We start from the raw sequence: 21,131 nt of genomic DNA, 5'->3' as shown, positions 1-21,131 counted from the left end.
GCAACTAATCCGAATTCGGACAGCACGAGGCAGAGATTTGGATGAGCTCGAGGTTAGAGGGTGGAAGATGGGGAGGTTGGCCAGGTGAGTTCCCATTCAGTCGCTGGTCAGAAACCCTGGAATTCCCGATCCGAGGGTCACACTATACGGCAGCTTTTCATGGAGAGGGCACATTAGCACCATCTCAGGTTAACCAGGAATGGGCAATAAATAAACACTGGCCTTACCAGTGTCAAATATTCATTCCCAGAAATCACAAGTGCATTGTCGCTTTCAAAGTTTAATCTGCCTCACCTATCAGGTCACTTACAATTCTGCATTCTGGGTCAGACCAACAGAATTAGTTTACACATAAGGGAAGGCATATAGCCAATTCACAACCTTAGTTGTACAGCACTTAGCTGTATAGAATGTTAGTTAGGCCACACTTGAAATATAGGGCGCGATTCTCCGTATCCAGACACCGATTTCATAATCGCTGATTGGGCGGACAATCACTTTTTATGCTGGATTGGGGGCGGCGCCTGTTTTATGCAGGTTGCGTATGCTCCTCCCCCACCAAAATGGCGTCATCGCAGCGCGCCACGCGCCGTTGGGACGGATCAGGACGTCACCTGAAGGCTCCGCCCCTGATGCTCCTCCCCCAATAGGCCGAGTTCCCAACCGCACGGTTGACGGATGGTCTCAGCGGCCGGGTGGCCAGTGTGGCGGCTGCGGACTGTGTCCAGCACCACTACCGTCGGGGGGGGGGGGGGGGGGCGTGTTGTTGGCCAGGGGGGGGCTTCAGCGAGGGCTGGGACGACTGGTGGGGGGGGAAGGGGGTGGCCTGGGGGGTGTCCAGGAGGGCATTATCGGCCAGGTCAGGGCACAGCCGGCACCATGTTGTACGGCGCGACCGCTGCAGGTTGTCGACATGTGCATGCACGGCCACGGATCCGGCAGCCGTTGATTTTGTGGAGGCCGGGCGTTTTACATGGCGCGGCTGCTAGTCCCTCACTGGTCGCAGGATCGGTGCTGGGGCGGTTCCGATCTTTCCCACGTAAAACGACACGGATTCTCCGGACATAGCCCCAAAATTGGAGAATCCAGCCCATGGTGCACAATTCCGGTCGCCACACTACCAGGAGGATGTGGAGGCTTTAGAGAGGGTGCAGAAGAGATTTACCAGGATGTTGCCTGGTATGGAGGGCATTAGCTATGAGGAGAGGTTGAATAAACTCGGTTCGTTCTCACTGGAACGACGGAGGTTGAGGGACGACCTGATAGAGGTCTACAAAATTATGAGGGGCATAGACAGAGTGGATAGTCAGAGGCTTTTCCCCAGGGTAGAGGGGTCAATTACTAGGGGCCATAGGTTTAAGGTGCGAGGGGCAAGGTTTAGAGGAGATGTACGAGGCAAGTTTTTTATGCAGAGGGTAGTGGGTGCCTGGAACTTGCTGCCGGAGGAGGTGGTGGAAGCAGGGACGATAGTGACATTTAAGGGGCATCTTGACAAATACATGAATAGGATGGGAATAGAGGGGTACGGACCCAGGAAGTGTAGAAGAATTTAGTTTAGACGGGCAGCATAGGCTTGGAGGGCCGAAGGGCCTGTTCCTGTGCTGTACTTTTCATTGTTTAGGTGTTCAATTCTTTCTATCAGGAAATACTGAACCAACTAGGGGTCTTTCCTCCAGAAATAACAACCTCCAATCTCCCGAACCTCGGTCCACAGATTTACATTTATAGACAATACCCAGCTTGGGGCAGCTCTCATTTCACGCTATGCTTAAATAGGTTATCAGTGATCACCACAGAGTCTAATGAATTTAAGGTTTGTTCCGTTTTTGTCAATATTTGAGCCCATTCAATGTCTTTGTTGATCATTTACCTTCTTCATATCGGCCATTTGTTGTTGATCAGCCTTCACTTGTTCCGAGCCGTTAATGCGATGAGGATCACTGTGCAAACTCAGTTTCTTATCCTTTAAGCCCATTTCCAATTGGGAACTGGAGACAGAGGAATGTGATCAGAACGATGGAGAAACCACTTTGATTACAGGATTCGGGACAATAAACTCGTGGAGTGATAATTTGGCAGGGAACACGGCAGAGCGAGAGAATCTCAAAAGCAACAGGGCTTCTACTTGGACGCGCGGTAAGCCATGAAAACCAACGGGGCTGATGGAATGTCGGCCTTCCTCCCAAAAAGTGAGGAAGTGACACTTCCATTGTACGGAACTTTAGTCCGATCCCAGCTGGAGTAACTGTACCATTCCAGGCACCATACCTCAGGAAGGACACGATGGCCTGGTCGGGGGGGCAATGCAGCTTTACCATAAAGATATCAGCAGTAAAAGGGTCAGTCTCTGAAAATGGTTCGCACAAACATGCCTCTTAATCCCTCAAGATTGGGAGGAGATCTAATTATGTTTTAAAATGGTTCAAAAAACTTGACAGCTTGGATACAAAGATGATCTATTTCTTTCCTCTGGTGAGTGTTGGTCCAGAATTAGAGGACTGGATCTTAAAATTAGACGGAAGTTCTGATGAAAGGACATCAAGCTGAAACGTTAACCCAGTTTCTCTCTCCACAGATGCTGTCAGACCCGCTGAGTGCTTCCAATATTTTCAGCTTTTATCCCTTAGGATTAGAGCCAAGCCGTTGGTTCCGGGGTGTCAGGAAGCACTTACTCATGGAAAGGGGAGTGGAGATCTGGAATTCTCACTTTCTCTCCCCTCCCCCCCCCCCCACCCCACCCCACCCCAGTCAAGATACAGATCAGCCACGATCTAATTGAATGGCGAAACAGGCTTGAGGGGCTGAATGGCCTCCTTCTATGTTCCCCACTTAGTGGGATTGACACTGGTGGGGAACCACGGAGGTGCTAGTGACAAGGACCCCCAGCAGTCGAATGAGCAGATTGGGATTGGGAGAGGAAAAGACGGCAGACACGGTCATGGTCCTAGGGGGTAAGTAGGTAGCTCAGAGTGAGAAAGGTCCATGCAGCACAGTGGTTAGCACTGTTGCTTCACAGCGCCAGTGTCCCAGTTTCGATTCCCCGCTGGGCCACTGTCTGTGTGGAGTCTGCACGTTCTCCCCGTGTGTGCGTGGGTTTCCTCCGGGTGCTCCGGTTTCCTCCCACAGTCCAAAGATGTGCAGGTTAGGTGGATTGGCCGTGATAAATTGCCCTTAGTCTCCAAAAAGGTTAGGTGGGGTAACTTGAATAGAGTGGAGGCGTGAGCTTAAGTAGGGTGCTCTTTCCAAGGGCCGGTGCAGTGTCGATGGGCAGAATGGCCTCCTTCTGCACCCACCGTTTACTGCATGGAAACGACGCAACACAAAAATGAATTTACTTTTAAAAAGCATTGACACCTGAATGATTGCAACAGGTCGACCTTTTGATCGGAACCATGCTCTCACCTGCTTGGTGAGGCTCAAGCGCTGTCCAAAAACGTTCCCATCAACATGAAATTGGAGAGCCGTGTTTTTACACCCAGCCCCCATTTTTGTTCATATCATAGTCTGGAATTAAATATCAGGGCCAAAAGCTTTAAAGCTCTGTTCTTCAAAACTGACCTCGGTGGTAAAACACCAGGAATGGCTGGACAAGGAAAGAAGAATAGCGGAACTGAGAGGTCCTGACTATCAGGAAAGACCGACCAAATTGGCGAGTGTTTCTCGGGGGGGGGGAGACGGACCTGGCAGAGGTCTTTACCCAGAGAGTGGCAAGAACCACCACAAGGAGCAGTTGAAGTGAACAGTTAAGAGATACATCAATGGGAAGCTGGCTAGACCATCAGGGAGAATGCCACAGAAGAATCCGCTGCCAGGTTGCTACATAAAGGGATATCGAGCCAAAGCCTCAATTTGCTAAATATTCTCTCCTGTCTTAAATTGGTTAAAAATGAATACCACCCCTATAATTAATTATCCAATTATTTAATACAGCAATGCAATAATTAATTAACTATTAGCAAACATTTGGACTCGGGATTGAATGCATTAAACCCGCATCCGGTTTTGTATCTCCTTTCCACCACCCAAATTGTTGAACTCTGAATTTCTCCAGACATTATTATTGCAGTCTGCTTTGCCAACACCGTCTATTTTTGCCTCGCACTGGAGTGCTTGTCCACCACATTTATCAAATTAAGAGGGGGACTCGACCAAATGAAGAAATGCTGACTAAAATTGGCAGTCAACACTGCGTTTTATACAAATGGTCCATTCATCCCACGTGTTCTGTGCTGGTGTATATTTCCCCCCCCCCCCATTTCATCTCAACTCATTGACGTAGAATCCCTACCGTGCAGAAGGAGGCCATTTGGCCCATAGAGTCTGCAGCAACTTTCAAAAAGCACCCTAACTATGCTTATTCCCCTGCCCTATCATCATAATACCACCTAACCTGCACATCTTTGGACTGTGGGAGGAAACCGGAGCACCCGGAGGAAACCCACGCAGACACAGGGAGAACGTGCAAGCTCCACACAGACAGTTGTTACCCAAGGCCGGAATTGAACCCGGGTCCCTGTCACTGTGAGGCAGCAGTGCTAACCACTGTCGCCCTATCTTAGATAGGCCCGACGTATCGTTGTGGTTTTCCCCCCCCATCTACTTCGCAGAGTAGTAAAGCACATGAAGCCATTCAGCCCATCAGACCCGTGTTGGCTATTTCAAAGAGAAATCTAGTTAGTTATCAGAGTTATAAAAACATTCCAACAGTTTTATAGTTTTAACAAAAATACAATTTCACAATTCCTTTCTTCCTCTATCTCGTTTCTTTCTTGCTGGGTATCTTTCTATTTCCCTCAACTTCTCTCGCTGCGTCAGACATGAACTGTGTCTTTGTCTACCAACATCACTTAATGGCCGGGACTATGACATGGATCGATTTGCCTTAATCACAGCCTGACTCACTTTATGATATCTGCTGTATTCTGGATTGCCGACAAACCTCCAGTTTCAGAGAAATTTGGACTACAGCAGGTTTCTCATGTCAGGTTTCCTCTTTCAAGGAATTATCAACGTGCCACTGACACCGAGTCCCCAATCTCCACCAGATATATGAACGCACCTGGTCTTTTTACAACTCTGATCACATTCTGCTCCTCACATCACCTTGTGTGTTTTTTCACCATGATAAACTCGCTTACATTTCATGCCTGGTGTATCGTATCTTGCATTTTACTGAAGCCTGACATGGATAGAACAACAAAGAACAAAGAAATGTACAGCACAGGAACAGGCCCTTCGGCCCTCCAAGCCCGTGCCGACCATGCTGCCCGACTAAACTACAATCTTCTACACTTCCTGGGTCCGTATCCCTCTATTCCCATCCTATTCATGTATTTGTCAAGATGCCCCTTAAATGTCACGATCGTCCCTGCTTCCACCACCTCCACCTCCACCTCCATAGCAAATAAATTAATTGAAAAGCAAGGGAAAGTAAACCTCGTCTTAAAGAGTTTGTTTAAAAACTAAACTTGTAAGGTGAGAAATCTGTTGTAGACTGTGGGTTTACTCTGTAAGAGAATGGAAAATTGTCCAGCTTGTGTCAAAGAGAAACATGAGAGTTACTGGCTAACCGATACTGCTTCACAATCTGTGCACTTTCTGGAGCACCATTCCATACCAGGTGATATGCTGATACCAGACTGTGTTTTGACTCCATTCTTACTCAGAAATATTTCAAATCTTTTCTGACCAAACTCTGGACTATTATCCCACACCAACACCTCTGGCAACCCATACATTGCAAACCAGCTTCTCAATCTCAATTGTGACTCTTATGCTACAGGCATAAACTCAACATTTATCCACTTGCTGTAACTATCCAGAAAAACAAGATACTCTTCCACGTCAAATAAATTCACATGCTCTCATTCTCAGTATTCTGGAGTTTTCCCATGGAATGAAAGGACCCTTGCTGCGATCATTTCTCATTGAGACACCACAGCTTTTCACCAACTCTTCAATATCGCTAAGTGCCTTTGGATACCAAAAGTAACTCTTTGCTACAGCTTTCATAGATAGTGCCAGTGTGCTCTTGAAGAAGCCCGTACCAGCCTCCCGAACAGGCGCCGGAATGTGGCGACTAGGGGCTTTTCACAGTAACCTCATTTGAAGCCTACTTGTGACAATAAGCGATTTTCATTTCATTTTCAAGAAGCTCCTTCATGAATTGGTCTCGAAATCCTTGGCAGAATAATTACTCTTAAACCCCACATGAGACGGTTTTGATCTACACTTTGTCCTTTTCTACGTGTTAAATACTCCTGCAATTTCTCATCCTCACACTCTTTAGGCTATGATTGTCCAGCCAATCATGATATAATGGAGCACGTTACTGAGCAGCACTTCTTTGCGTGTTTCTTCATTCATTTCTCTGGCAGACACTGGCATGTCATGTGTGTGTGTGAACTAATTCCATGGCTAGAAATGAATAATCCTTCACAGGAATGATCTGCTAACTTATAATTTGGTCTCATATGGATGGACCAACACAATCAACACCCATCTTTGAAGACTTGCTACCGCCCAATATGGTATTCCCTGGTTTGAACCAAATATGATCGCAAGGGCTTGGTGGTCAGTTAACTAAACGAACATCCGGGCAGCACGGTGGCGCAGTGGTTGACACTGTTGCCTCACGGCACCGAGGACCCGGGTTCGAATCCCGGCCCCGGATCACTGTCCGTGTGCAGTTTGCACATACGCCCATTCCTGAGTGGGTCCCACCCCCATAACCCAAAGATGGGCAGGGTAGGTGGATTGGCCACGCTAAATTGCCCCTTAATTGGGAAAATTTAACAAGAAACTAAGTGAACATACCACTGTACAAGTCTTTGTGGAACATTGTGACACCATGATTGATCATTAATGCCTCTTTCTCAACTGGAGCAATTCACTCTGGCTCACTTTGTACCCAAACACAATGTACACACGCAGCAATCTTTCAAACTGCTCAAACTTGCACAAAATCAGCTTTACGAGATCTAAAACTATGTCACCGCATTCTTCCATCCTCAAATTTCGCAAATTAATTGTAAAAAATCCTGGCTGCCACCTTCCTGTTGTGTATTGTACACCCGCCCAACAGCGGGGGGCACTATAACAAAATGCTCAGACCTTGCAATGTACAACAGAGGGGACCATTTAGAACGGAGATGGGGAGAACTGTCTTCACTCTTAAGTGTTGTGAATCGTTGGAACGCTCTACCCCAGCGGACTGTTAATGCTCAATCATTGCGTACATCCAAGAGATTGAAAGGTTTTTGAGCACTGCAGCAACGAATAAATATGGGGACAGCGCAGGAAGGTGGCACGGAGTTAGAAGATCAGCCATGAATGGTGGGGCCAAACTGGTCAACAGATGGCCCTTAATAATACCCGGAGCAAGCGAGCGAGATTGTCCACACGCAAGGTCACCAATTTGCACTGAACTATTCTCCCTGTTCGTTCCCCCTCCGCCCAATCGACAGTGCAGACAGGTGGTCACCTACCGTTGCTTGGTGAGCAGGTCCACCTCATTCTGCAACCTGAGAATCTTCTCGCCAAACTCCTGCTTGAAGAGATAGTTGGCTTCCTCGGCTGACTGGCAGCTGCTCTGTGTCTGTCGCAATCTGGGATTTGAGTCAGAGGAGGTCGGTGGTAAAACAAAAAAGCCACGGCGGAGAGAGCGGGTCGAGGCGGAGGGGGGTTGGGAAAAGATCAAGTTCAAACAAAACAAAAGAAAACTCAATGATGGTTAGAAACAACAAAAAAAATAAAAAAAGTGGCAGTCTTGCAAAAGGAAAGGGGGATTCAGGCAAAGAGATGGTTTTCTTTCCAAGTGTTTATTTTGATCTATTACTACACAGTTCACAATAATGATGGTTAATTAACAAAACAATTCTTTTTTTTTGACATTTCTTTACCCCCAGCAAAAACACATCTTTGCACCAGAATGAAGTCCGGCGCACCAGCCAACACATCGTTAACGCATTCAATCGAAATATTTTTAAATAAAAAATAATTTTGACAGCAAAGTGCAAAAGCAGATATTGGTTGCACGATAAACTCCCGCATGATCTAATTAGTTGACAATTGGTTTGTCTCTGAAAGCCAACCGTTTAGTCCCAAATACGTCACAATTATTTCCACAAATGCTACTTGGTTCGGAGTCCACTAGTGGGCAGGTTAAAAATCGGGTTACGTTTTGGCATCAGCCCATCTGAAGTTCACGAGGTCACGTTGGCACCCCCCCCAGACAAGTGTACTAGTTAGGCCGCAGTTTAGCCAAGGTCTCACTGAACTGTGGAACAGGTCTCAGGGGCTGAATGGCCTCCTTCTGTTTCTACTGAATTTCCCACAGCTATTCCCCAACAACAGAATCGACCCAAAACGGGATTTGGGCAAATGGGATTGTCCAGTTTTAAGTGCAGAGGGCACCTACAAGGTTACAATTTCAAACAGCTTTAATTTGCAAACAAAGACATCCTAATTTATTGCAGTGAACTGTACAGCATCGTACAGTTGTGTATCACAAATCAATTTGCCTGAATTCTGTAATGGAAAACTGTTTAATGTGGGTGTCTCAAAGTATAAAACTCGCACAGCCATTCTCGGTGGAAGCATTTGTTTTACCAACACTTACTGGCTATGAATTATCCCAGCATTAATCACATATAAACTATTGTGTCCATTACCCCATCTCACCTGTCTTACAGCATTCTCAAAACTCATTTCATTTAACTTTAAAAACAATAAATTTAGAGTACCCAATTCATTTTTTCCAATTAAGGGGCAATTTAGTGTGGCCAATCCACCCACCCTGCACATCTTTTGGGTTGTGGGGGCGAAACCCACGCAGACACAGGGAGAATGTGCAAACTCCACACGGACAGTGACCCAGAGCTGGGATCGAACCTGGGACCTCGGCGCCGTGAGGCAACAATGTTAACCCACTGCGCTTCCGTGCGGCCCCCATTTCATTTAACTTGATCCCATATAGCCTCCATCACCCTCACCTTCACCCCATTTTAAAAAAAATACACGCTTCTGAACTATCTGTGTTTTCGGACGAATCCCTAATCCAGCAAGCCCACTATCAATCTACACCGTACCCGGAAACCATCACAATTGGTAATGCTGTTATCCTCGTCCGAGAAGTGCGCCTGCAATAGATTCAAACCCATGACCCCACATCCACACACTTCAGTGAAAAGACGCGCCTGTTGTTAAGTGCTTTCAATAAGCACAGGGCTTGCCAAAACATTTTCAAACATGCCCAATAGGTGACATTTGACAAAACGCGGATGGCCAAAATCAGCTGGGTCAAGGGGCAAAACACAGAGGGGGATTTGGGGGGGGGGGTTGATGTTCGGAGTCTTGGTGGGTCTGTATCTCGGAAATCCAGACCACTCAAACCAAAACCACTGGGTGTTCCTGTGCTTCACTCACCAAACCCTCCCCAACAAAGGCTCACAAAAAAAAAGGTTCATCATTGCACTCAAAGCTGTACTGTTGTGGCTGGGATGTCTGCCCAGATCATACCCAACATGACGCCAAGCTTTCAGATGAAACTTTATCAAGGATAACGGTGAAAGGTGTGTGATAATAAGGCAAATGCACTGCACACATTGGCGATAGTGGACCCCCCCCCCCCCCCGCCCGATTCAAAAAATATTAAACAAATTGACAACTACTTTGAAAAAGGGAAGCTTTCTGTTGAAGGCGGAGAAGTATTCTCGAGGAAATCGTACCACTCACACACCAGTAAAGAAACCAGGCGCACGTAAATGGTGGCAAAAAATAAAAAGGGCCACCTGTGAAACATGAATTATTCAAATACTATAATAATAAACTTCTCTGTGGCCGATCTTTAAACTGGAAAAATGCTTCACTGCAAACTGTAACCACAACTTTTTTTAAATAGATTTTCTCTCTCCTCCGTTGCCAGGTTAGTGGAATGTCTTCTCCCTCGATGCCTAGTGTTTCTGCACCAACTTCCCAGCTGCAATGTTTAGATTCCTAGCTTGTTTCACCAAATCATTTTCACTTTTTGAGAGACCGGGTCATCGGCAGGTATAGATATTGCAAAAACCAGGAAGGGGAAGGGGGGGGGGGGGGGGGGGAAAGAGGGATGATGAAGAAAATAAAAAAAATAAAGAAGTTAAAGGAAACAGGAGAAAGAAAAGAAAACAGAGTAAAAGAGCACTTTCATTAGCAAAGTTGCAGGTTGAAATTCTTTTTCCATTGTACTTAAGCAGTCGTATTTTAAATAATCAATTCCTGTCTGCTGGCAGTCCCAGGTACTCACAAACACAAGAGTATTTTGGACATTTCATCAGATCAAACTTTCCCCATTAGCTCCACATGTCCCAGGTGGTATCCTCCCTGGTCAGCCCCCTCCCCCAGGAAGCATAGAGATATAAAGCGTTGGTGATGGAAGGAACAGAGGACGGCACGAACAGTGAGGGGAAGCTATTTTACATCCGTTACATTTGCAGAGTTGAATATTCTTCGCCAATATTGCAACGCCCCTGTTCTCCACTATTACTGGGCAGGGTGGAGATGTGATGGGGAAATTATCCAATCACTGCCGACTGGGATTGACTTTACGCACACTGTTGTTACCATCCTCCACGGACTGCATTTTGCCGGAGAAGTCATTCTGCTGTTATCGGGAGTAGTTGCTGTATTTTTAGTCATGACTTTGGTTTGTTGTAGTTTAGACACTTTTTCAATAAACTCTATATAGAGTGCCGTTTAAATAAGACTCTGTTTTCTCGGTGAATGGACTTTTCTGCAAAATAGACTGCGCTGCGATTCCCACCCTCGGCCTTACCCCACTGCCAACGTACTGGCCAACATAGTTGCATGGAAAGAAACGCTGTACAAAGAATGACCCTTCTGGATAAGAGGGCTTGAGTTTTATTTTACTGGCAGGGACAACAATTAAATACAACAGTGAATCCTGGCCCATGAGCAAAGCTGGTGCGCACATACCCCGGTACACAGGAGCCCCGGTACACAGGAGCCCCCGGTACACAGGAGCCCCCGGTACACAGGAGCCCCGGTACACAGGAGCCCCGGTACACAGGAGCCCCGGTACACAGGAGCCCCGGTACACAGGAGCCCCGGTACACAGGAGCCCCCGGTACACAGGAGCCCCCGGTACACAGGAGCCCCCGGTACACAGGAGCCCCCGGTACACAGGAGCCCCCGGTACACAGGAGCCCCCGGTACACAGGAGCCCCCGGTACACAGGAGCCCCCGGTACACAGGAGCCCCCGGTACACAGGAGCCCCCGGTACACAGGAGCCCCCGGTACACAGGAGCCCCCGGTACACAGGAGCCCCCGGTACACAGGAGCCCCCAGTACACAGGAGCCCCCGGTACACAGGAGCCCCCGGTACACAGGAGCCCCGGTACACAGGAGCCCCGGTACACAGGAGCCCCGGTACACAGGAGCCCCCGGTACACAGGAGCCCCGGTACACAGGAGCCCCGGTACACAGGAGCCCCGGTACACAGGAGCCCCGGTACACAGGAGCCCCGGTACACAGGAGCCCCGGTACACAGGAGGTCCGGTACACAGGAGCCCCGGTACACAGGAGCCCCGGTACACAGGAGCCCCGGTCAGGAGCCCCGGTACACAGGAGCCCGTGTGGTGGCGTTTGGATTAAATTCACTAGGACAGGCGTGCGTGCAGCCATGTCCATTAAGACTGAAGATGGAGGGAGGGCTAAAAAAAATAAAACTCTCTCACTGTCTCCTCGAACAGGCAAAAATGTGGGGCCGCTATCTCAGAGAACAAACTCTGCCTGTCTCATAATCACCCTTTCATAACAAAACCATTTCATAACACACGCACATTTGACTGACGGTCTCCTCTGGGCCTGCGTGACCAGAACGCGTTTACACTGATGCCACACAGGGCGCATCAGTCTGCCATGATCAAATTTCATTCTGGCACCGGTTCGGATTGGTAGAGACAGCGTCCAGCTTTCAGGTTTGGTTTGTGGCCAGCAGAATGAAGTGAGCGTGCGGGACAGACAGAAAGTGAGGAGGGAGGGGGAAGAGTGAGAGTAATCATACAGCTCTTCCAAAGAGTCTACGCAGACACGAGGGGGGGTCAAACAACATCCTTGTGTGTTGTGAGATTCCATGTGAGCTGCCAGTTACAATTGAGAAATCTAGGCTGGAATCGGAAAATTGTCCATCTGTGAAGGCATTTAGAAATAGGGAAATACATTTGGACAAAGTACTGTTGCTGAAGGGAAGACCATTTATTTTGCTTCCTTATAATTACGTGTGACATTGAACTTTGTGACATCTTTCCTGGCCCACTGTCATATTCCAATTCATCAGTCGCACATACTGAACTTCATTCCCTTATCACCCAGGCGCGGGAGTAAGCTGCTTACGTCATTCACGTACTGCGATAGGAAGATCCATGAACTGATTTATTGGATTACGGCAGTGCCAATAACATAGTGGCGTGCGGCCACAGAGAACGCGAGGGGGGTAAAGTGGGGTTTTGGAGAGTCAGCAAGGCACCCAGGACGGGTCTGGTCCCTGTACATGCACAATGGAGGGATGGGGGGGGGGGGGGCAATGATCAAATAAAACAAAGGAGGCCAAATGAATCTGTACCACATCTCCACCTGGTGCGGTGATATCTTTCTCACTCTTTACTCGTGGCTGTCGGGGAAGTGGATGAGGCAGAGAGAGAAATAGAGGCGAGTACTAAAAACATTCGGTGATGCACTCGGTGCATGGGTTTGTTTATTCACATTAACAGATGATTTGCAGCCCTGCTAATTATTCCACCTGGAATTATTTGAGCTCCTTGTGTTGAAGCCAGCATTCCCGAGTGGAAAATCACCCAACTCCTGTTTGGCACATCAAAACGCTCATGTTTAGACGCAGGCAAGTTAATTGCAATGCGAAGCCGTGCATTCAGAGCACCTGCCGTCCAAACTATGGGCTGGAAACCACTTACTGAGCAACCTGCACATTGTGATCATTTACCTTTGCTCCAGTTGTTTAATGGTGCAGTTCATCTGGCTTGCCTTCTCCTCCAAACGAGCAATAATTTCATTCTTCTGTCTAATCACATTATCGGAGCCCTGTGACATTTAAGAGAGATCCCAATTGGCAAAGAAGCACCAGGAAAGCACCACACACATCATCACGCCCCCCCCTCCCCTCACGACACCCCAACCCCCCCACCCACCCCTCCACCGCAATCAACCTACCCTCTCCACCCTCACCCCGAGTCTGTTTAGCTGCAGTAAAATCGACAGCTGATTCAAAGTTCCCTTTCCTTAAAATCAATAAAGGTTGAAATACATATTCAAAAAGGGAGGTAGAGATAAAACATGGAACTATAGACCAGTGAGTCTAATGTATAATCAGACAAAGTCAGCGTGGATTTACAAAGTGAAATTATGCTGAACAAATCTACTGGAATTCTTTGAAGATGTAACTAACAGAGTTGACCAGGGAGAACCGGTGGGTGTGGTTTATTTAGACTCTCAGAAGGCTTTCGACAAGGTTTCACATAGCAGATTACCATGTAAAGTTAAAGTGGATGGGATTGCGGGTAGTGTCTGGAGACGGATAGAAAGCTAGGCAGCAAGGTGGCGTAGTGGTTAGCACTGCTGCCTCCGGGGCTGAGGACCCGGGTTCGATCCCGGCCCCGGGGTCAGTGCGCGTGTGGAGTTTGCAAGCGTGTGGAGTTTGCACATTCTCCCCGTGTCTGCGTGGGTTTAACCCCCACAACCCAAAGATGTGCAGGGTAGGTGGATTGGCCGCGCTAAATTGCCCCTCAATTGGAAAAAAATAATTGGGTACTTTAAATTTATTTTAAAAAAAGAGATGGATAGGTAGCTGCGTAGCAGAGAGGAAGCGAGAGTTGCAATAAATGGGTCCTTTTCCAATTGGCAGGCAGTGACTAGTGGGATACCACAGGGATCTGTGCTAGGCCCCCAACTGTTCACATTATAGATTAATGATTTGTGCGAGGGAACTAAATGGATTAGGGGCGATTCTCTGATATTGAGGCCAAGTGTTCGTGCCGTCGACAGGGCCCGGCCACGACCTATTCTGGCCCCCCACAGGGGGCCAGCACGGCGCTGGAGCGGTTCATGCCGCTCCAGCGTCCTTACACGATGCCAAATGGGCGCCGCGCCAACCCGCGCATGCGTGGAGAATGTCTTACGCACGCCAGCCCCTCACCAACATGGAGCCGGTGTTCTGGGGCCGCGCGCGGAAGGAGGCTGGCCCGCCGATCGGTGGGCCCCGATCGCGGGCCAGACCCCATCGGAGGCCATCCCGGTGAAGGAGCCCCCCCCCCACCCCCCCAAACAGGCCGCCCCCACCCCCTCAGTGTTCCCGCCGGCAGCGATCAGGGGTGGACGGCGCCGGCGGGAACCTTTCGTGTCGTAGTGGCCGGAGAATTGCCACTCGCCGGTTCTCCGAGCAGCCCGGTGCGTATCGCGCGTTGCTGGTTTCCTGGGGGTGGGAGAGTCACGTGCGGGGGTCGGGGCGGCATGGCGTGATTCGCACGGCGCCCCGGCAATTCTCCCACCCGGCATGGGGGGGGGGGGGGAAATAATGCCATAGTCTCCAAATTTTACAGATGATACAAAGTTGGGTGGGAGGGTGAGCTGTGAGGAGGATGCAGAGATGCTTCAGTGGGATTTGGACCGGCTGAGTGAGTGGGCACATACATGGCAGATGCAGTATAACGTGGATAAATGTGAGTTTATCCACTTCGATAGCAAAAATAGGAAGGCAGATTATTTGAATGGGTGTAATTTGAGAGAGGTGAATACTCAGCAAGATCTAAGTGTCCTTATGCATCAGTCACTGAAAGTAAGCGCGCAGGTACATCAGGCAGTAAAGAAGGCAAATGGTATGTTGGCCTTCATAGCGAGAGGATTTGAGTATCGGAACAGAGATGTTTTACTGCAATTGTATCGGGCATTGGTGAGGTCACACCTGGAGTATTGTGGGCAGTTTTGGTGACCTTATCTGAGGAAGGATGTTCTTGCTGTGGAGGGAGAGCAGCGAAGGTTTACCAGACTGATTCCTGGGATGGTGGGACTGTCAGATGAGGAGAGACTAAGTCGGTTAGGATTATATTCATTGGAGTTTAGGAGAGTGAGAGGGGATCTCATAGAAACTTACAAAATTCTAACAGGATTAGACAGGGTAGATTCAGAAAGAATGTTCCCGATGGTGGGGGAGTCCAGAACTAGGGGTCATAGTTTGAGGATAAGGGGTAAACCTTTTAGGACTGAGGTGAGGAGAAATTTCTTCACCCAGAGAGCGGGGAATCTGTGGAATTCACTCCCACAGAAAGTAGTTGAGGCCAAAACATTGTGTAATTTCAAGAAGGAATTCGAAATTCGAGGAACAGCTCTTGGGGCTAAAGGGATCAAGGGATATGGGGGGAGGCGGGATCAGGGTATTGAACGTGATGATCGGCCATGATCAGAATGAATGGGGGAGCAGGCTCGAAGGGCCGAATGGCCGCCTCCTGCTCCTATTTTCTAAGTTTCTATGTTCCTGGCCAGAACAGAAATGAGAGGGAGATTTCCCCAGTCAATCCCGCTGCTGTAAGAGATGGTGATTGATTTTACAACCGTATCTATGTAATGTAACTATGCTGTACGGATTGATGTTAGATGATTTGCTCCTTTTAAAAACAAAACAGACTATAGGTTCCCACCAGTTGTAACAGCGATTTACATATAGTTCGTTCAATTTAGTTCATGGTTTTCACTGCTCACAATGTCCATCTCCGCTCAGTTTGAAGCATGCGGAGTCTGCACATCCTCCCCGTGTCTGCGTGGGTTTCCTCCGGGTGCTCCGGTTTCCTCCCACAGTCCAAAGATGTGCAGGTTAGGTGGATTGGCCATGATAAATTGCCCTTAGTATTGGGTGGAGGTGTTGACCTTGGGTGGGGTGCTCTTTCCAAGAGCCGGTGCAGACTCAATGGGCCGAATGGCCTCCTTCTGCACTGTAAATTCTATGATAATCTATGATTAATCTAGGACAAAGGTGCGGCACACCATCGTGGGCCGAAGGGCCTGTTCTGTGCTGTATTTTCTATGTTCTATGATGCCGAGCCTCTGTCACTTTCACAGGGTCACGCGCAGCAGAAGAGACTCTCCGGCCCATCGAGTCTACACCAACACTTGAAAAACACGTGGCCTACCCACCTAATCCCATTTACCAGCACTGGGCCCATAGCTTTGAACGTTAAGACGTGCCAAATGCTGATCCAGATCCTTTTTAAAGGATGTGAGGCAACCCACCTCTATCCCCTCCCAGGCAGTGCGTTCCAGACCCTCACCACCTTCTGGGTAAAAACTTTTTTCCTCAAATCCCCCCCCTAAGCCTCCTGCCCCTCACCTTGAACCTGTGTGTCCTGGTGACTGAACCTTCAACTAAGGGGAACAGCTGTTCCCTATCCATGCCATCATAATCTTGTGCACCTCATTCAGGTCGCCCCTCAATCTTCTCTGCTCCAACGAAAACTATCCAAGCCTATCCAACCGCTCTTCATAACTGAATGTTAAATGTTCCATCCCAGGCAACATCCTGGTGAGTCTCCTCCGCACCCCCTCCAGTACAATCACATCCTTCCTATGATGTGGTGATCAGAACTGCACACAGTGCTCCAGTCTAGCCTCTGTTGAGCAAAAGCTCTCGTGGCCATAGTCTACAGACCTTACAGTAACAGTAAAAGGTCTCTGGATTAAGTCACTGAGAACAGTCCGCTTGCTAAGGCTGAAGGTAGAACGAGGGCGAATGAGGACAGTCAGAAAAAACCCTTGTTTAGTCCCGGCTCAAAAACATTAATGCCCATCTTTTGGCACCAAAACATTTGGACCATTGAATTGAGACTTTTGAATTGAGACTGTCTGTGAAGGGTTTCTGATTTGTGGGTGAGAAATAGCAAAGATAATTGTTGTCCTCCCTCAGCACCCCTGCCTGTTGCAAGTCAGGTATCTCGGGTTTACACCTGTAGAGGTGACTACCCCACAGGTCAACAGAAACTTTCAAAACAGACTGATGGATTTTTAAAGGTTACAGAATTGAGATTCAGATCAGCAGCGATTGAGCCGAAAGGGCAGGATAGGGTCAAGGGGCTGAAGGGCCTCCTTTCGTGTCAGTTCTTCCAATTTGGAGCCCTCGTGTCCTGCAAAGAGACGATGCTGACCTCTGCTCAATCAAACTGTCACTAGGTGGTCAATTCTTCCATCAAGAATGCAGTGGCTGGTGAGAGTTGTTTGCAAGAACATTCAGACAAGTGCTGCCTACTTCACTCGTTATTTTAAGCGTCGAGCAAATAAACTGGTTTCCTTTCATTCCACGTTTACCTCGGACACAAGCCAAGTAATGTTTACCATCACCCCTTGCGCTGGTTCACCTTAGTCTCTCCCGATCCGGCCACTTTTCAAATTATGACATTTTCATCCTGGCTTTCAAACCCCTCTCTTCCTCTGTAACCTCCTGCAACCCTCCCTATCTCTGTACCTCCCTTCAGCCACTGCAACCCTCCCTATCTCTGTACCTCCCTCCAGCCCCTACAATTCTCCCCATCACTGTAACCTCCTCCAACCCCTACAACCCTCCCTATCTCTGTACCTCCCTTCAGCCACTACAATCCTCCCCATCACTGTAACCTCCTCCAGCCCCTACAACCCTCCTTATCTCTGTAACCTCCTCCAGCCCCTAAAACCCTCCCTATCTCTGTAATCTCCTCCAGCCCCTACACTCCTCCCAACTATGTATCCTCCTCCAGCCCTACACCCCACCCTATGTCTGTAACCTCCTCCAGCCCCTACACTCCTCCCAATCTCTGTATCCTCCTCCAGCCCTACACTCCACCCTATGTCTGTAACCTCCTCCAACCCTACACTCCTCCCTATCTCTGAAACCTCCTCCAGCCCCTACACCCCTCCCTATGTCTGTAATCTCCTCCAGCCCCTACACTCCTCCCAACTCTGTATCCTCCTCCAGCCCACACCCCACCCTATGTCTGTAACCTCCTCCAACCCTACACTCCTCCCTATCTCTGAAACCTCCTCCAGCCCCTACACCCCTCCCTAAGTCTGTAACCTCCTCCAGCCCCTACACCCCTCCCTAAGTCTGTAACCTCCTCCAGCCCCTACACCCCTCCCTATGTCTGTAACCTCCTCCAGCCCCTACACCCCTCCCTATGTCTGTAACCTCCTCCAGCCCCTAAAACCCTCCCTATTTCTGTAACCTCCTCCAGCCCCTACACTCCTCCCTATCTCTGAAACCTCCTCCAGCCCCTACACCCTCCCTATCTCTGAAACCTCCTCCAGCCCCTACACCCCTCCCTATGTCTGTAACCTCCTCCAGCCCCTACACTCCTCCCAAGATCTCTGCGCTCCTGCAATTCTGGTCTCCTACACATCTTAAATTTTAATCACTCCACCTTTGGTGGTCTCAACTTCAGTGGCCTGGGCCCGAAGCTGTGGAATTCCCTCCCTATAACCTCTGTCCCTCTCCCTCTCCTTTAAAACCCTTCAAACCGACCTCTTTGACCAAGCCGCCAGTACCAATACCTCCTTTCGGTTTGCTGCTTGACAAGGCAGCAGCTGGGACGCTTGACGACATTGAAGGCACTAAATGGGAGTTGTTGCAATATTGTCTCCCCCCCTTCTCTTACCTGAACCTTTTGGGAGAGTTCGTGGTTGAGAGATTGGACATCGTCCAGCTGCTGTCTAAATGTCACCAGCACATCTTGCTTGTCACAAATATCTTTTTCCAGCATTTGCATGGCCAGTTCCATCTCCTGTTTCATCCCGATCTGAACCTCCAGCTCCTTTTCAACGTCCTAAAGCCACACACAGAACATAACACAAAGCTTCAATACTTCCCCAAAGTGAATATTCCCCGTTGGGAATCCAATACTGGTTCTTCAGCCGGCGTTTCAGTTACACTGGGACAACACAGGAGGAGACGCCATAGGGATTGTGAATCGGTGGAATTCGCTACCCTAGACTGCGGGGGCGGCCATGAAGAGATGAGCCATGATCGCCCTGGAGCAGGCTCGCGAGGCTAAATTGCCGACTCCTGCTCCTAGTTCTTATGTTCCAAGAACAAACTATTCTGCCTAATTCCACCTTCCATTTCTGTAGCCCCTGTAGGTAACAGCACTAATCTGGTATGTTTGATTAATAATCAGATTTCTTCATTAATATGGGGATCGGGGTTATGGGGAGAAGGTTGGAGAATGAGGAACATATCGGCCATGATTGAATGTCGGAACATAACCCTCCAAACTTCTGCCGGTTCCAACTATTTATCCAATCTCCTTGTTAAAGTTGTTACTGAATCTGCTTCCACTGCCCTTTCAGGCAGCGCCTTCCAGTGTGACCTGCTTGGCGAGAAAAACAACTCTCATTTCCCCCTCCAGATCTTTTGCCAATTATCTGAAATCTCGTTTCCCAAGCGCCCGGCAGTGGAAACCACTCAATCAAATCTTTCAAAATCAAAGTGTTGCCGACGCATTTCACTAAAGACAAAGTCATTATTACCTTGACCATTTCACAAAAATTACATTTTTGCAATTACTCCAAGTGTTGTGAATCACAGACCATTCACAAAATTCTCTCCCCCTCCATCATTTGCAGTCAAATTTCTAACCCACAGAAAACAAATTACAAAATTATTTTGTACCCAAGATCCTGTGGCTACAACCCAAACAGACACTTTTTCCCCCCCAATGAGTGTGACTATGGTAAGAGTTCCTCCAAATGTTTTTGTGACTCAGTGTAGTGGATTTAACTGGACTGTTAAGGAGAAGCTCACTACCTCGTATACCAATAGCTGCTAAATTATCCCTCCAAACTTCATCAATAGGAGACTAGGGTGCAATATCTGGGTTGCCCCGTTCAAAAATACTGTGATGGTGGACTCTGCTCCCCCACTAACACACAGTCACAACTAAATGCAAGGGTATGTTACTGGGCTCGTAGGAGTTCAAATCCCACACCGGCCAGTTTCAGGACTTCAATTCACTTTTCAAAGAAAAAGCTCTAAAGGTGATGACGAAGCTGTTGGATTTGTTGGTTGAAAGAAAACACCGATATCCCTTTTAGGAAGGAAAGCGGGTGCTTACCCGGTCTGGTGTCTATCGGATTCTAGTCTGCCCTTGAAATGGCCGCGCAAACCACGCAATTTATGAAACGGATTCTCAGGGCAGTTGGAAATCAACAATACGTCAGTGACCCGCCCCCCGCGAAGAAGGGATTTAAATAAAAAATAACAACCTCACATAGGGTAAAGTGGAGTTTATGAAACCCCACTGACAAACCCATCTGAATTCAACATAAGCAGATGACAAATAACATCTGTGACAACAGACCACATAACAAATAGGAGGGGCGGCCCGTAGCACAGTGGTTAACACTGCTGCCTCACAGCGCCAGGGACCCGGGTTCGATCCCGACCTTGGGTGGTGTTTGCACGTTCTCCCTGTGGCTGCGTGGGTTTCTGCCCCGGGCCAAAGATTATATACCCTCTGCTGTTGCAATGAGAAAGCTGTCTTATCAGAAGGACGTGGAAGCTTTGGAGGGAGCGCAAAGAAGGTTCACCAGGATGTTGCCTGGTCTCGAGGGTGTTGGCTATGAGGAGAGGTTGAATAAACTAGGATTGTTTTCACTGGAAAGACGGACTCTGAGGGGAGACCGGATAGAGGTCTACAAAATTTTGAGAGGCATAGATAGGGATGATAGCCAAAGGCTTTTTCCAAGGGTGGAAGTGTCAATTACAAGTGGACACACGTTCAAGGTGAGAGGGGGAAAGTTTAAGGGAGATGCGCTGGGTACGTTTTTCACACACAGAGTGGTGGGTGCCTAGAACCCGCTGCCAGAGGATGTGGTGGAAGCAGGCACATTAGCAACATTTAGAACATAGAACATTACAGCGCAGTACAGGCCCTTCGGCCCTCGATGTTGCGCCGACCTGTGAAACCACTCTAAAGCCCATCTACACTATTCCCTTATCGTCCATATGTCTATCCAATGACCATTTGAATGCCCTTAGTGTTGGCGAGTCCACTACTGTTGCAGGCAGGGCATTCCACGCCCTTACTACTCTCTGAGTAAAGAA

At 48.5% G+C, this 21,131-nt stretch overlaps 1 protein-coding gene across 7 annotated transcripts in view; it reads right to left on the bottom strand.

Annotated features, from left to right (window-relative positions):
- rufy3 (RUN and FYVE domain containing 3) overlaps positions 1-21,131 on the bottom strand; it is a 125,574-nt gene that overhangs the window by 8,983 nt on the left and 95,460 nt on the right. For 4 of the 7 annotated variants that reach the window (XM_072495246.1, XM_072495248.1, XM_072495247.1 and 1 more), the window contains 4 exons: positions 18,685-18,852; positions 13,002-13,099; positions 7,488-7,607; positions 1,871-1,988 (listed from right to left, as the gene is read on the bottom strand). In XM_072495246.1, coding sequence (XP_072351347.1) covers positions 1,871-1,988; positions 7,488-7,607; positions 13,002-13,099; positions 18,685-18,852 — 504 coding nt within the window. Of the gene's footprint in view, positions 1-1,870; positions 1,989-7,487; positions 7,608-7,801; positions 10,024-13,001; positions 13,100-18,684; positions 18,853-21,131 lie in introns of those variants that run through there. The other 3 variants (XM_072495250.1, XM_072495251.1, XM_072495252.1) reach the window with 1 other exon arrangement.

Source organism: Scyliorhinus torazame, chromosome 3 (genome assembly GCF_047496885.1).
Source record: "Scyliorhinus torazame isolate Kashiwa2021f chromosome 3, sScyTor2.1, whole genome shotgun sequence".
NCBI lineage: Eukaryota > Metazoa > Chordata > Chondrichthyes > Carcharhiniformes > Scyliorhinidae > Scyliorhinus > Scyliorhinus torazame.
The sequence above is the reverse complement of the archived record's forward strand: the minus strand, read 5'-3'. Positions and strand labels throughout refer to the sequence as shown.